The sequence below is a fragment of the Papaver somniferum genome, unplaced genomic scaffold (assembly GCF_003573695.1).
Source record: "Papaver somniferum cultivar HN1 unplaced genomic scaffold, ASM357369v1 unplaced-scaffold_123, whole genome shotgun sequence".
NCBI classification, from domain to species: Eukaryota; Viridiplantae; Streptophyta; class Magnoliopsida; order Ranunculales; family Papaveraceae; genus Papaver; species Papaver somniferum.
In genome coordinates this window covers 2,737,186-2,754,418 of record NW_020621381.1, presented here as the reverse complement: position 1 = coordinate 2,754,418, position 17,233 = coordinate 2,737,186, and the positions used below count along the sequence as shown (strand labels likewise).

The following is a 17,233-nucleotide window of genomic DNA, read 5'->3' as shown; positions in this document are numbered from 1 at the left end:
TTGCAGGTGAGTTATTTTTATGCCTTCATTTGTTAGTTTTAAAACCTTGAAGAAGTTTCAAATCATAAGCTCTCTTAATCATTAACGAAAGTATTTCTACCACCAAAATGAATAAATATGGAGAAATGGGATCTCCCTGCCTAACTCCTTTACCACTTCTAAACAGATTAGAGCAAGAACCATTCAAAGAAACAGCAAACCTTACAGTTGAAATACACAAATGAATCCATTTCCTCCATAAATTTCCAGAACCAAACCTTCTCAAAGTGTAATCCAAACAATTCCAATTTACATTGTCAAAAGCTTTTTGCAGATCCACTTTGACAACTAAACCTGGAATGTTCATTCTTTCTCTGGAATCAATTAGCTCTGAAGAAATTAAAATCCCATATGTGATCTGTCTTGAGTCTACAAAAGCACCTTGGAAATTTGAAATAATTGTTGGCATTACCACTTTCATTCTGTCAGACAAACCTTTAGAGATAATTTTGTAAATACCTCCAATGAGACTTATTGGCATGTAATTATGCATTGATGTAGCTCCTTTACATTTTGGCAGCAAGATGATATTAGAACAGTTCAACCTCCAATCCAAAGTACCAGAAGAATGAAATTCATTAAAAAAATCCCATCAACTCATGCTTAATCATTTCCCAAGTGGCTTTAAAGAATTCCATAGTGTAACCATCAGGCCTTGGAGACTTGTTCTTTCCAAAACAATTGAGAACATTTTTTATTTCTTTTTCCTCAAAATGTTTTTCAAGCATGATACTGTGATTAACACTAAGAGAAGGAAGTATCAGATCACCAAAAGCAGGCCTTAATGGTGTATGTTCAGCAAAAAATTCAGTGTAGAACCTCTTTGCTTCTGCATTAATATCATCCTTGTCATGAGTCATAGCATCATCAATGATTAGATAGCTAATTCCATTGGCCTTGTACCTACAAGAATCATTTTTATGAAAAAAATAAGAATTCCTTTCTCCATCAGCTAACCACTAACCATTTGATCTAGCATGCCATTTCTTTAACCATTTGATCTAGCATGCCATTTCTTTGTCAAGTTTAAAGAAACAGACTTCTGCTTAATTTTGAAATCTTCTCTTTCCACAAATTCTTCATTAGAGAAAGTATTTATCTCCTCCAAACTATCCATGACATCAATAAGATCCTCCATCCTATTAACTTCAGCTTGTAAAGAGCCAAAATTCTCTCTTCCCCATTTTTTAATGAAAAATTTAAGGCCTTGCAACTTCTTTGCCAACACAAAACTTGATTTACCATAAAAAGTAAGATTGTTCCAGCAGATTTTAAAACAGTTCAAGAATTCAGGGTGATTCAAAAAGTAATTTTCAAATCTAAATGGAGATTTGATAGTAATACCTCCATTATAGCTTAGCATTACTAGAGCATGGTCAGAGACTGGCCTTTTCATTCTTGACTGAAGTAATGCAGGACATCTATCTTCCCAATCTGGAGACACAACAAACCTATCTAATCTTGAAAGCAAAGGTGGATTTTGGAGATTAGACCAAGTAAATAGACCCCCAACCATAGGCAGATCCATTAAATTTTGTGTATTCAAGAAATTTCTGAACTTTTTTATATTGATTAACCTTCCACCATCTCTATTTCTCTCTGACAGAGTGAGAATTACATTCCAGTCACCACCTATGCACCACGACTCATGCATAATTTTTCTAATATCAGCAATATCTTGCCAAAATTAAGCATAATCTGAAGGATCAGAAGCTCCATAAACAGAAATAAAGATCCAAACAAAACCATCTTTTACATTACAGAATCTAATCGTTAGAGAAAAAGCACCCAATAAAGTTTCCTCCATGGTTAAATCCCCACCATTCCAAAGAACAATTATACCTCCAGACCTTCCAATCGATGGCAGAAAAGCAAAGTCACAATTGTTACTACCCAATAAGGAATGCACTAAAGAATCAGTGACACACTCCATTTTTGTTTCTTGTATAGCACAAAGAGAAACTCTATTTTTCCTAATAGCGTTTCTTACTGCTTGAACTTTTAAATCATCGTGAAGACCCCTAATATTCCAAGTCATAATTTTAAGATCCATTACATACCTCAGTAGTCCCCACTACAGCTGAAGAATTTGAATGTCCTGCTGCTTCAACACTCAACTCCTCCTATGAATCAAAATCCCCCATTCCATCAATATCTTCCTGCATAGCTGATGCCTTAGCTTCTTATGATTGTTTTAGACGCAGCATAAGATCTTTACAGATTGATCTTGAAATTGGGTTATCATAATTAATCCCCATCTTCTTATTGAAAGTGACATTAAAATCTACCATTTTTTGAATTTCAAAGTCCTGAGAAGCAGTGAGTATTGAGTTATCAACGGCTCTTACATCCACATTTGTGTGAGACATATGAGTGGAAACTAACGCCTTAGAATTTGAATTATTCAAAGAGCTAGGTGATCGTGCCTGAGAATTTAAATTATTCAAAGGACTAGCTGATCGTGCCGATAATAACGAAAGGGACCCAAAATAAAATTGAGAACCATTAACTCTAGACATGTCTGGTTTACACGCACGCGAGACAACATTGTCTGAGTTGGTTTTCAGATTCCATTCTGACTCAGCATTTGGAACATGGGCGGAGCTGACAAGAAACTCTGGATTCAAATCCACAATTAAGTTCCCCCCCGCCCCTCCCCCCCAATCAAGCCCATATAAAGATCCGGTGCTGAGTTGTATTGGTCTTGGGCAGGCCTATCCGGACCGAAACCTGAATTCGTAATTGAATTCAAAGGGAGACATCCTGCCATCTGGACCAAATAATGATCGCTACATGTCCTATTCTTTCTTCTAACTGTAATCCATGGATGAGTTGTATCCAAATAACCCGAATCCGAAACCGTTTCCATAACCAAATCTTTGGAGGGAGTAATTTGAGAGCCCCTTTTCCTAGTATCTGATTGTGAATATACTTTCCCTTGAGACTCATTTACCGCCGAACTACCAGGTAAATTTGAATTTGAATCTTGGGGAATATTCACCGGCGAGAAATAAGGTGGAATACCAGAGTTTTTGTTTGAAACAGAACCTTGTGATTGCGAAACTATCTCCTTAGATCGTTTAGAATGATTCATGATCGTTTGAGTTGTTTTTCACTTTGAGTTATTTGGTATCACATTTTTGATTTTCAGTGGTTAATGCTTTCATTATTTGATTTGTTAGCATAATAAGATTGTAATACCTTAAAGCTCTCATTCATCAAGCAGACAGTTTTCGGTGGGGCCTCTCAAGTCTCATGCATCTCATCAATGAGATAAATGCTGGATAGTTTCCCCTCTAACAAATTTTAGAGAGTAAAAACAAAAATTCCCATAAAAAAAACAAAAAAAAATAGATGTTGAAATCTGAAATTAACAGGGACTTCAATATATGTTTCTGGTGTTTAAGTCACCTTTCAATGGCTTCCTTAGCCACAATTCTAATTTATTGCAAGGAGAAAAGTATAGTTGTAGTCACCAAAAGAAACAATGATCCCTATCCTCTCCTCTATTCTCTCTCCTCCTCCTGAATTCTCTAGCTGGCGGCCAATTCTAGCCGTTTCCCTTGTCTTCTTGTTTCCAACGGCTTTCCCAACGGTAAATTTCCACCGGACTTTTCGCCGGAAACTTCCGAAATGCTAAGTAATCTAGTAACCTGATCTCTAATTGCGACCTCAAATCACTCACAACAGTGTAACTGCATCAATCTCAGTAACTTCAAAGAAATCACAAGCAACAAGAAGAAGATCATCACATATTTCACATACAACTCACAAATCACTCTAATCACAAGCTCAGGAAAGGAAAGTATAGAGAAACAAAACACTAGCTACACATATATGGCAGCTAGCTTCTATAATCAACACCAATTCTCAAGTAGAGATCAAACCACAGTGGCTGCAAATCCGGAAACTCGAATTCATGGAAACCCTCATTTCACAAAGTCTTATTTCTTTCAGGAGCACCTGGAAATTCTCCCCCTGCATATCAATTCCCAACCCCCTGATGTTTGCTACAATTTCATAGACTCTAAGCCAAATGATTGCTTATCTTTTTATGAACCAGATCAGTATAAAGATTAATCTTTCACTATAACCATTTACTGGAAGGCAATGCAAAACAGCAAGTTTTACAATTACTCCTCTGTCTTCTGCTCTTACTCTTGGAGACAGACTAGCTTCAAATTCACTCTGCTGATACATCTACAACTTCTCCTAAGGAAATTTCTTCCTAACTTGAATATCTTCAAGAACTGTCTGATCATGCACCTTCTCGTGTTTACCTAAATCTTGAGACATAGTTGGAGAATTTCTCAACATCAATACAATTTATCCCTGCTTGGCTCTGGTTGGAAAAAACTGAATGGGAAGATGAAAAACTATCTCTTTCTCTTGATTTTAACTTGGATGAGAAGAACAACCGTTCTCATATCGCAACCGTCAAACCTCCCACAGGTCTCGATGATCACCAAACAATCTGTTCCTAGAGATTGGTGTTGCTTGATAATACATAATGGCAGGTCTAATGGCTATTTACAAGAGTATTGCATAATCAACCGCATTTTATTGGCTCATGCGGAGCGACATCCAACACTTGTCAGCTTCAAACCTCTCACTATTACGGGTCGGGTCTCGGGTAATTTCCAATGGTTTATGATCTCGACGAAACACCCACTTGAGGGTCCATTTCAACATAACTGGATTCTACAGCACAGCAGAGCCCATCACTGCTCAGGACACACAAGTAAGACTCAGTTCAATTACCATCTTAATAAACAAAGATCCACAGCTGGCTGGCAACATACACTGAAGACCATCAGTCAAGAACCAATTTGCAGTTTTTGGACAACTCAATGATCTAAGGTCGCCATCCCAAGGTTTGCTAAGAGACAATAACTCCAAAATGATCAGCCAGACTATAGACTATTATTCACCCAATGTTATTTGTCATATATCCCTGAACATGCATGATAAGAATCATATAAATAAGGAAATTTTTGACATAGATATAACATTCATTTTAGCATGCATTACCTTAAGTACTCTACATTGTCCAGCTAACCCCCAATGTCATTATAGCTTGTACTATGTTGGGTTTTGGTTTCTTAACAGGTCTACCTCTCAAGGTGCTCCAGTAGTCAAAAGCTTCACCATAGTCAACAAAACTCAACAAAAATCCAATGTCATTATAGCTTGTACTATGTTGGGTTCTGGGAAAGGCTAGCTAGCACATCGCAATTGTACTTCCATTCAGATAATCCTTGGATTATTCAGCTACATCAACCTGCAACTAAACAACAAAATGAAACCCTCTCATAATACTTACCTACACATCCAAATTCAAATTAAAGTTACCTGCCCCACTACTAAATACTACAACATTCTTAACATCACCACCACCACCAATACAAATTTTGAAACTTCTTTCATGGCTTCTTCACCAGGAACCAAACCCGCATACCAAGTTGAAAATATGGTTGATCAAATGAATTCATCTCTAAACATTCCTAAAGATTTATTTCCAAAAGTTTTTATCAATGCTGAAAATACTTTACCCAAAAAGAGAGAGGATTGGAAGTGGGTCTTTATTGGAAGATACTGTAACAAAGTTTCTCATGAAACCAGAACCATCTCAAGGTTCATTAATTCTAACTGGAAACTTAGAAGAAATGCTGAAGTCAATCTTTGGAAGAAAAGAAGAAACTACTATTCTATTAGACTAGGCAGCATAGAAGATTACAAGGTCTTTAGAAAAGGAGGCACTAGAGAAATATTTAACAAACTGATAGTCTTAACTGAAGTCCCACCAGCTGGTCCATACTTCATTGATGAAGCAAACTTCTATAGAGTCAAGATTTGGGCACTTGTTAAAAGAGTTCAAAGGCATATCATTCCTGATATAAGTAACATTATAAGACCAACATGAATCTTTCAAGAAGCCAAGAAAGCTTATGGGAGAGATGAAGATGAAAAAAACCTTGAAGTTTTCTTAACTATTGATGTCACTAGAGCTCTTAAATATGGCATTGATGCTTATGAAACCCCAACTATGTCTCACTGGATTGAAATGGCTTATGCTTTGCATGGAATTGTTTTCTGCAAGGTCTGTAGAATTCTAGATCACCCTGGTCCCCTTTGTTAAGAGAAGCAAGAACTATCACAAACTGCAACCCAAAAATCTCATACATTTAATCTCAATAACTCTTACCCATCCACTTCCAACACCCCAACAAATTCTAACACCAGTAGCCCTCAGAACAACATCATAATAAGACATTACACTGACAGAGATGTTGCTGAGGAATTTTCCATCAAAATGAGGCTAGCACAAAGACAAATCCTCCTAAAGAATAGCACTGAGGAGCTGGATGGCCCTGAGGAACACATCATATTCAAAGCTGGTTTGCATCAAACCATCAATGGAGCAATATCAACTATCAACTATGAGGTCATAGATGGCCAAAAGAAACATAAAAAAAATCATGGATAGCAACAGACACAAGGAAAAATTGCTGAAAAAGAAGAGTTACAACATCAAGGTTGTTGCTAGGAAACACAATCCTACTACTGAGAATGGAGGGGAAAACAATATCAACCCTGATAACATCTTCCCAAAACTCCAGACTACTTTCCCCAAGAATTCAACATCTAATATCTTTGATACAACACCTTCTCTAGCTGAAATTCAGCAACAAATCAATGAAAACTTTAACAATCAGAATAAGCTGCTATGGAAAAAAAGAAAAAAAGATTTTAAACTTAAAGATGTGGATACTAAACTCCATCCCCAGTTAATTGACCCAAAAAGAAAGCTCTTTATATCCTCTACTGCCACTGATCATCCTCCCCAACTATAGGATCAAAATCAACCATCCAAGAGAAGCAATAACCATGTAATGCACATGGAGGAGGATCATCTGACTGACTTGACTACTGGTGGCCTTGAGGGAGAAAATCCTTTTCTAAGTCCTCAGGTAACTTGTTATACTCTCTGTTATCCTTTCCAAAGTTCTTATATTAGATATAGCAACAATACCTTAGTTATAAGGATAATTCTCAGCCTTAGCTTAGGCAACCAACATAACAACACCATCCTTCAAACTGTTACCCTTATAGGTTATATCATTATCATCTTCACTTATCCTAATGTTTCTTATTTCTGGCAATTTTATTCAGTCATGTCTTGGAACTTCCAAGGGCTAGGACAGCCAAATACCAGTAGACACCTAAATAACATGCTGAATAAACATAATCCCGATATTTTCTTTTTATCTGAAACCAAGAAACAATCTAGGAACTTAAAAACTGTTCTTGGAAATATAGGTGTCACTAATTTTTGGTTTGTTGAACCTAAGGGAAAAACCAATAGTGCTGGTGTCCTAGTGTTAGCTTGGAAAACTAATCTGAAGGTCACAATAGAAGATTTTTCTAATCACCACATTAGTGCCACAATATATCTCAACATAGGAGAACCGTGGCTCTTCACAGGATATTATGGTAGCCCTTACACCACCCCTGATAAAATTCACTCTTGGAAAATGATATAAAATACTGGTAGAACTAACACTTTACCTTGGCTGATAATGGGTGACTTAAACATTGTTCTTCATGATCATGAAAAATTCAGTCAGCACCCTATTGATAATTCTGAAGCACTTTTTCTGAAGAAAATAGAAGAATCCAACCTTACTGATTTGGGCTACACAGAATGTCCATTCACTTGGCCCAATAGAAGAACTGGTATTCATCTTACCGAGCAAAGATTGGATAGAGTTTTGGATAATGAAACCTGGCTTGAAATACACCCAAATACCACTATCTGCAACCTCCCTGCCATTGGCTCTGATCATAACCTAATTCTCCTCAATACCAATCCCAATTGGAAGCAAGGACACATTCCATTCAAATTTTTTGGTCCTTGGCTTGATCACAAATATTGTAAAGCCATCATTGCTGAATGTTGGAAATCCCACCACAAAGGATCTCTTGCCATAAAAATTTCAAGAAAATTAATAGATATCAAAGTTAAATTAAAGAAATGAAACAAGGAGATCTATGGCAATATCAAGACTAACTTAGAAGACAGCTTACAACATTAGGAATGGATCACCAAGAATCAATTCAATATCAATAGAGGCAAGGATATAAGAGATGCTAAAAAGCAAGTTGAACATTAACAGAACATTCAGGAATGTTTTTGGAAGACTAAAAGCAGGGATCATCTTATTAAACTTGGATACAAGAACACTAGCTTCTTCCACTTATCTGCTAAGAAAAGGTACAGAAAAAATAAAATTATTTCTATACAACAAGTTGATGGCTCTTGGCTGCACAACAAGGAGGAAGTTGCCCTCTGCTTCACCAACCACTTTGCTACTACGGCCACTGCTGAACCAATAACCATCAATCAATCACTCATAAATCTTATACCCACCACCAAAACCACCTCTGAGAATAACAATCTTCTAAAGGTCCCTGATGTTGTGGAAATCAAAAATATTCTGTTTAGTATGGCAGGTGACAAGGCTTCAGGGCCTAATGGCTTTCCACCAAACTTCTTCCAAGCCAAATGGGATGTAGTAGGTGAAGACATCACTACAATGGTTAGGAACTTTTTTACTTCTGGATATCTTCTCAAAGAAATGAACTTTACTTTCATCTCCCTTATCCCCAAAACAGAAAGTCCGACTACCCTGCTCATTTCAGGACAATATCTTTATGTAACACAACCTACAAAATCATCTCAAAACTTTTGTCTCAAAGACTAAAACCTCTTCTACCAAACCTTATATCCCTTTTCAGTCAGCTTTCATTCATGGAAGACAAATATCTGACAGTATAGCTATTGCTCATGAACTTATACATCATATGAATACTAGAAAAGGAAAAAAGGGATCAAATGATACAATGGGAATCAAGATTGATATGGCCAAAGCCTTTGACAGGGTTAATTGGGATTTCCTTATTCAAGTTATGAAACAAATGGGTTCCAGCTCTCAATGGTGTAATCTAGTCCAACAGTGCATATCCACCATTACCATGGATGTTCAGGTAAATGGCTCTCCAGGAAAGTTTTTTAAACCTACTAGAGGTCTCAGACAAGGAGACCCTCTATCCCCATACTATTCCTTTTCTGCATGGAAGCTTTATATAGATATCTGACTAATGCCGAAGCTAAAGGTCTCATACATGGAACTAAAGTCTGTAGTGAGGCACCTGTTATCAACCATCTTCTTTTTGCTGATGAGTATATGATCTTCTGCAAAGCTAATATGGAAGAATGTAACAACTTAATCAAGATATTTCAAGACTTAGGGCACTCTTCAGGGCAGCTGATAAACTTCTCAAAATTTGGAATATTCTTCAGCAAGAACACAGCCCCAAGCATTGCAGACAAAATAAGTGATACTATGAAGGTTCAAAGAATTAGCACTTCTGACAAATATCTGGGATCTCCACTCTTCACTAACATAAGCAAGATTCAATCCTTCAAACCTTGTGTGGAAAAACTTAAGTTCAGACTTGCTGGTTGGAAATCTACTCTATCTACAGCTGGTAAAATTATTATGATTCAAACTGTCACCACAACCTCAAGTATTTACCAAATGAATTTCTCCAAGATTCCTAAGGGCACCTGCAAAGATATAAATGTTATACAAAGGAATTTTTTATGGAATAAAGACCAAGACAAACCCAAAGGTCTATTCTATATTGCTTGGTATGCAGTTAATAAACCAAAAGAGTTAAGGGGTATGGGATTCAAAAACATGGAATACTTCAATCTGGCCGTGATCTCAAAAACTGTTTGGAGATTGATAGAAGAACCAAATTCATTATGGACTAGTACCATGAAGGCCTCTCACTTTCCAAATCAGGAAGTTATTAGAATGGAAACCAAGCCAAAGAACACCGACTCTTGGATTTGGAAAGGCATTTTGGAAGGAATCTCCTGCATTCAAAAGTACTATATTTGGAGAATAGGTGATGGTACCAACATTCACATTTGGGAAGATAGATGGATAAACAATCTACCTAACATACTCCAAAAACCACCTCGATGCCCTTCAAACCTGAAAACTGTCAATCAACTATTCAATACCAATGGGGAGTGGGATCAAAATGTCTTAACTCTTTGGTTCACTCAAGACATTCAAAACCTTATTCTCCAGACTAATCACCACCCAAATACCGCTGACACCATCAAGGGAGCTTAACTCATACTAGAAAATTCACTGTCAAATCCCTTTATGATAGACAGATTGATGATAAATATGCTAATGACACCCAAAAAACTCCTTAGAAAGAAATTTGGAAACTTGATACCACCCCAGCTATTCAACTTTTCATATGGAAGTGTGATCATGGTATTCTCCCAACAAATGCCAAGTCATCTGGTATTCTAAATTATATTGATCCAATCTGTAGTTTCTGCAAGAGTGCTTCTGAAGATATTACTCATGTTCTCTTGGCCTGCCCAGCTGCTTCTGATGTTTGGAGGAAACTCTTTGGGGATAATCATCAGCTTTTACTGCTCACAGTTCCTTTCATGATTGGTTCAACAGTTGGTTTTTACCTAACAATCCCTCTGCTAAATGGAATACTACTTATGCTACCATTTGCTGGTTCATCTGAAAAGCTAGATGTGACCAGACCTTCAGAAATATAGATCATAATGCAGCTGCTACTGCCCTGAAAATCACTTAGCACCTTTGCTCTTATGACAGAGTGATTCACAATCCAGGGCACATCTTAAAAAACATCCACTATCAGGACAGCAGCAATGAATCTTTCTTAAGCCAAAGCAGTCTGGATAGAAACTTTCAAAAGAAGTTTGGGATAACTATTAGCATACACATTATGGAAGTAAATAACAATATGGCTAATAGTGATGTACCACAATATACGAACTTTGCTTTCGTGGCTCTCTCTTTCACATGGCAATACATGGGAGCAAGGAACTTTAAAGATCCATCAACTGGACTTAGCAGCGTAAGCAGAGCCAGCAGAGGAGCTCAACTAGCATTGACTTGAGGAAAGGAGATGCAAAAGACCAACATCAACTTTGAAGCAGTAGAGGATGACATTCTACAAGCCATTCAGAAAGGTTACAAACTAGCAGTGCAACAAAGATTTCAAGGAGACTATAAGAATGAAGATAGGAATTTTGAAGTCATCGACTTTATCCTGGGAAGATTCATAAAACTAGACTTTCTGCACCACAACAATGCTGCTAAGCTAGCTAGGATTACCAGTACCTCTACTTTATTTCAGAACCTGAATTGGAAAGGTCCCAATTTGCACTTATTTTGGCAAGCTTTACAATGCAATCCAAACTTACTTATTTAGGATTACTGTAATAACTTTAATACTCTATCAAGGGATCCTCTTGGTGCTAGGCTTAGCCCAGTTGATCCCAACGTTGTACTTTTGGAGTAGGTTGTTCTTTTTTAAGCTGCCCCTTACTCTTTTTATTATTTTAAAAAAAATGGCATCTTTAACCAATCAGTGTCATAAAAAGCAGGCTGGGCTCCGAAAGTCCCTCACTCTAAGCAAGTAAGTCCTATACGGTTCTTGTGAGAGCAGGAGAAGCGTCTACGGGTTTCAAAAAAATATTGGTATAAGCGTAATACATTAAAAAGTAAGCAGGCCTAATAACACGAGGGTAGGCCCTTCCCCGCCTATCCTCTTATCAGAGATTACAAAGGGGACGAGACCAAAAAAATCCTTTCAAAAACAACAAAAAGACGAAACTTTTAATAAGACAGTCAACTATGTAGTTAGCTTCACGATAACAATATGTTAGCTGCACAGTTTTTCGTTTTTTTTAAAGAAAAACTAGTGATATCAATTCAAAGAACAAATGTTCAAAGAATAGAGAGATAGATGCTTTCCCTTATTCCTGTGTTTACTTGGTTTTCTCTGTACTTACTTTCCATAAAGCAAAGGAAATGGGAAAATCACGGAACAAAAACAACAGTACCGTTTTCCTCCCACTATTATTATTGTTATTATTATTATTATTGGATAAAGAGTTACATTATCTAGTTGGAAGCCTAACAAGCTAAGCTCCAACAACGCACTACATGAATTGAACAGGTTGTCGTACTAATCTACCAGCGAGCCTCATGAGCAACCTATCCAAGGGAACCGAAGCGGGAGGGGACTGAGATTGTGTCACAAGGGGCAAGCTAACTCTACCGTACATGTTATTATTATAAATATTATTACATGAAACTAGTTGGAAGTCTAACAAACTAAGCTCCAACGACATACTACTACATTAATTGAACTGGTTGTTGTGTTAGCCTACCAGCGAGTCTCATGGGTAACCTAGTCAAAGGAGCCGAAGCGGATGAGGGCTGAGATTGTGTCACAAGGAGGGAAAACTAACTCTACCTTCCATGTTAATTTCTGCAATATTACGCCATTAGGGGCTCGAACCTGGAACCTCCTGAAACGCATGAAACTTTAGGGAACGAGGATGACCAGCCGAGCTAGGTGCCCGTTCTTCACTTTATTATTTTTTTTTTCTTTATTATTATTTTCTTACTTGGGGTTCCTCTTAAATCACGTTGGAAAGAAGAAAACTAAAGAAAGATTTGAGAAAGAAATTTCTTGGACAAACAGCCAAGGGAGAAAAAGCCACCACCCCTGCCACTACCAAGCACCATCTCCATAACCTCACCTCTGGTATCAATCTCTCGCTTTAACCTTTCAGGATTAGTTTTCCATTTTAATCACATACCTTCACCAAAACTTTGAATGAGACTAATCTAGCTAGCTAGGGATTCTTATTATATACTTTATCACCCCCCTAATCAAAATTACTATCCTACCATTTATTTTATTTTTTGAAGTTGCATCTTACCATTAATACTATCCATTCACTAAACTGTAGTAAAAATTAATTTTTTTTATCTAGTGTAACAGAGTTTTTTCGAGCACTCTCATTCACCGGAGCTCTTGGTTGATTCTCGTTTCAGGTTGATTTTGGCCCCATCGTTTTTGTTTTTTTGGTAATGTAATCAAATTTCAACTAAAAAATAATCTAAGAAAATATTTTTTGTCTGGCAATATATTTTTCGGCCAATCTTAGGCAAGATTATTTTACCTAAATCTTATAAAATCTCATAATAATAAATCGAATATATTTAATCATAATTAAATAAATATGAAATAAAATTTAAAAATAAACCATAAAATTTTATTTATTATTAGATAAAGAATATTACACTAACTAGTTGGAAGCCTAACAAGCTAAGCTCCAACAACGTACTACTACATTAATTGAACAGGTTGTTGTGCAAGCCTACCAGCGAGCCTCATGGATAACCTAGCCAAGGGAACCGAAGCGGATGGGGGCTGAGATTGTGTCACAAGGGGGGACAAGCTAACTCTACTTTCCATGTTAATTCCTGCAATATTACGCCATTGAGGTCTCGAATCTAAGACCTCCTGGAGCGCATGAAACTTTGAAAAACGGGGATGACCAGCTGAGCTAGGTGCCCTTTTTTAAATTTATCTTAACTAAATTAAATCAATCACAATTTCATCAGAAAACTAAATCAATCACAAAAAAATTTAAAAACAATATCCAGTGTCCAAATACACTTCTTAAAATTAAAATAAATTTCAATTACAATACAATACCATACCATACTATTTACTATTGTTAATTAAACTAACTCTAGTTGAAATTTCAGTGACATTAAAAAGTCTGTTGATCAAGTTTAAATCAATGATTAAAATTTTAGAAAAATACATAGAATTGCAGATACTTACCCGTAGAACGAAATGTGCTTCCTCTTCCATGTAATAATTGATTGGTTATCCTGTTCAATAGCAAGCAGCAATGTTTATTAAAAAAACAAAATAGCAAGCAGCAAAAAAAAGAAAAATAACGTTAATACAAAATCGTGTAGTGTTTGAACATGATATTAAACAAAACATTTTATTAAAGTCAAAGTGCAATCAAGTTGCACTCGTCAATATGGATAAATTTCAATTTATATTACTTAATATTGCTCATTCCATAAAAAAATTATCAACAATAATAAAATTTTAGATTTTTTTTTAAAAAAAGTACCAAAAATAAAACCCCGAGGCGTCTTATTTTTGAAAATTCTATATATGGAGAGTTTTCCCCTCCATAGTATTTCTTAGAAAAATAAAATCCTCTAAAATAAAATGAAATAATTTTATTCCTAATTAGCTTTTACTAAAAGAAAATCCAATAAAATAAAATGACATAATTCTATTTACGGATGATCTAGGATATCCAGAATAATTTTAGTCAAATATACAATGGCTATCCATAATAATTATTATGCACAACAATAATTTATTTTATTTCCATTTTTATTGAACTTTTGATGTTCAGCGATTCTCTATATAAAGCCCTCAAGCAAAAGCTTTTTTCTCACGAGTTTTGTCAGTTTTTTTGTTTTTATTTTTGAGCGGCTTTTTCTTCTGTTTCTTGGGATTTAATTATTTGTTCTATTTTTTTTTCTTTTTGAACAGTATAATCAATTAACTGTTTGATCTATTTTGATTTTTTTTGTACAGTATAATCAATTACGTTGTAATGGCTGCGCCAATGGAAGATTGGGTATTAAGTTGAAGACGAGGTGAAACATGAGGATAATATTAGTTCTTTCGAAGATTCAGGGTATTAATTCTAAACCCATACGAATAACTCATGTATTGTTTTCGTCTTTATATATTCTTTGGATTTTTCTTTGAGTTCTGATATTGGACAGTTATTGGAGACCTCTGCATGGTAACGAGATAATTTTTTTTTCTCTTTTTTTGTTCTTCTTCCTTTGATTTTGACCCTCCCTCGGTTGGTTCAAAATTTAGCCCCATAAGTAGATAACACCTTATAGATTCTTAAAGCTTTTATTTTAGCAAAAGTTAAGTTTGGATGTATACATTAGTCCAATTGTTATCATTGCCATATCTTCCGATCTTTCACATTTTGTATAAGTAGGGTTTTTTTTTCTTTATTCTTTTTTTTAGTGTTATTTTTCATGTTAATTACTAAATTTGAAGGATCCAGTTTTTGTTGCCCCATGTTTCCATGACCTAAGAGATTTCTCTGGACGTAGATTGACAGACGTTTTCATGGAATAAGCAGATGGTAAGTAATTTACGTATGCACTAAAGAAAGTTGATTGTGCTGCTCCAAAAATGCCCATCCATGCAGTTAATGAAAGTTATTCAGGGCACATTTTTTCAGTATAATGGCCTGCAAATCTTACTTGTTATCTTGCATGCATCTGTGTGTATCTTAGGTTACTTCACATGTGTTCTGTTAACTTTGGCCTTGGTAATACTTGCATGATATACCAAGTAGCTAAAGGTGAACCCTTCAACCAATCCCCATGGTCGATGTTGTTCCTCTTGATGTGAATTAGTGTATCTCATAAGTTTCTTATTACAGGTCCTTTGAACAATATCAAGGCCAATACACCTGCAAAATCGAATATACATTCACTAAAGAAATATTTACATTCCACTAAAGTAGTACAATGGGCTTTCCCTTTTAATGAAGATCGAGCACCTAAGCATGTTGCTTCTGGAATTTTGCGCATGAGAATTAGGATAATACTAAATACTCATACTATGACTCTGAAAAATTTTAACAAATAAAAAGCGCAAATCGTTACAGCAGGAGCAAGATCGCACATTAGAAACCAATATTGCATTATTTATGCATCTTCAACATACAATAGAGGAAAAGAAATGGTAAATGATGTTGGTCTTCTGGTGCGGATACCATTTTTATCTTTTGCACACTATAGTAGTTAGAAACTATACCTACATAAGGTAAATGATATTACACATATCCGATCCAAGGTTAAAAAAATACTTATATCAATATAACGATATGCCATATGATTTTTTATATGCAAATATCCTGAAAATCTTTGGAATTTTACCATTATAATTATTTCTTTTTTTTGAAGTCAACATATTGGAGGAATACTTACCGTGATTTAGACATGTACATCACCAATTTGCTTCTAAAATAGATAAAGTGAAAGACTAATTTTCTATGAGACGAGATATTATTATTTGGCAGGATACGACAGGCCTAGCTTCAAGATATTGCTTTGTAGGTCCGTATACCAACAATTCATATGTTGGCAATACATACCCAAGCTAAAAGACAATTAAATTAGTATTATTAGTAAGGTAAAGGCATCATGTACTCTTATTACCTTGATCAGTGGATTTATTTCTTTCTCGATCAAAAAGGAAAAAAAGGAAAAAGAAAAAGAAAAAGCTACACATAACATGAGAGGAAAAAAAAAGAGAACAATATATATACACATGATGCCTAAAATATATATAATAAATATTACAACAACAAAAAAAAAATATCATTATAGAAATTGGTAGAAAATAACTCAAAACATCAATGATCTTATTATTCATCAAGATGGATACGTTAACTCAAAAAGCTCTATGCAGTACATGGGATCATCCTAAGATGTTACACATATTCACCCAAATTTTTTCACCAAATATATATTTATGCGGGCACAAAGTTCAATTAAGTTATGAGTTTATATTATCTTGATATTTCACTCCTTTTATTTTTTAAACACACGACCTCTTTAAACATAATCCACCGTATATTTACTAACTTTACCGGTATTCAAGCGCTTTTATAAAGTATCAGCTTATTAGTTTTTTTTTATTGTTTTAACAAAACCATTTGTTTTTAACGAAATTAATTTTAAACATGAATCTAATATTTCATAAACAAGCAACAGGTCCATGCATCGCACATGTGAAAAACTAGTTTAAATAAAAACTATGTGCAAATAGATTAGTAGAGTTCTCCCGTGACGGATTCAAGGAGACTGCATTTTTTTTCTAGGTTCGGACTTGCACACTTGGTAAGCCCAACATCTAATGGGACTATAACCTAGATTAGTCTCTTGTAGATCTGTCCTTCGGATACTAACAAAACATTAATTATAAATAGTTAGACAATGTGAATAGGCATCTAAAAAAGAAAAAATTAATTTTTTTTCGACATTATAATGATAATTTTCTCTTTTTTTTTTCTTTTTTTTTATTAATTCAACTTAAATACTCTATGTTTTTTCTTTTTCATAATAATACCATCAGTTTTGATGGTTAGGGAAGGGTATTCTGGTAACTGGACATCATTTCAGCTTGGAGC

General features: G+C 35.4%; 1 protein-coding gene across 1 annotated transcript; it reads right to left on the bottom strand.

Annotated features, from left to right (window-relative positions):
* Positions 1–617: 617 nt before the first annotated feature.
* LOC113331019 lies at positions 618–1,567 on the bottom strand. Its single transcript, XM_026577797.1, has 2 exons — positions 1,080–1,567; positions 618–942 (listed from the first exon to the last, which is right to left on the bottom strand). The coding sequence occupies exons 1-2, from the start codon at positions 1,565–1,567 to the stop codon at positions 618–620; spliced, it is 813 nt and encodes a 270-aa protein (XP_026433582.1).
* Between the last annotated feature and the right edge of the window lie 15,666 nt (positions 1,568–17,233).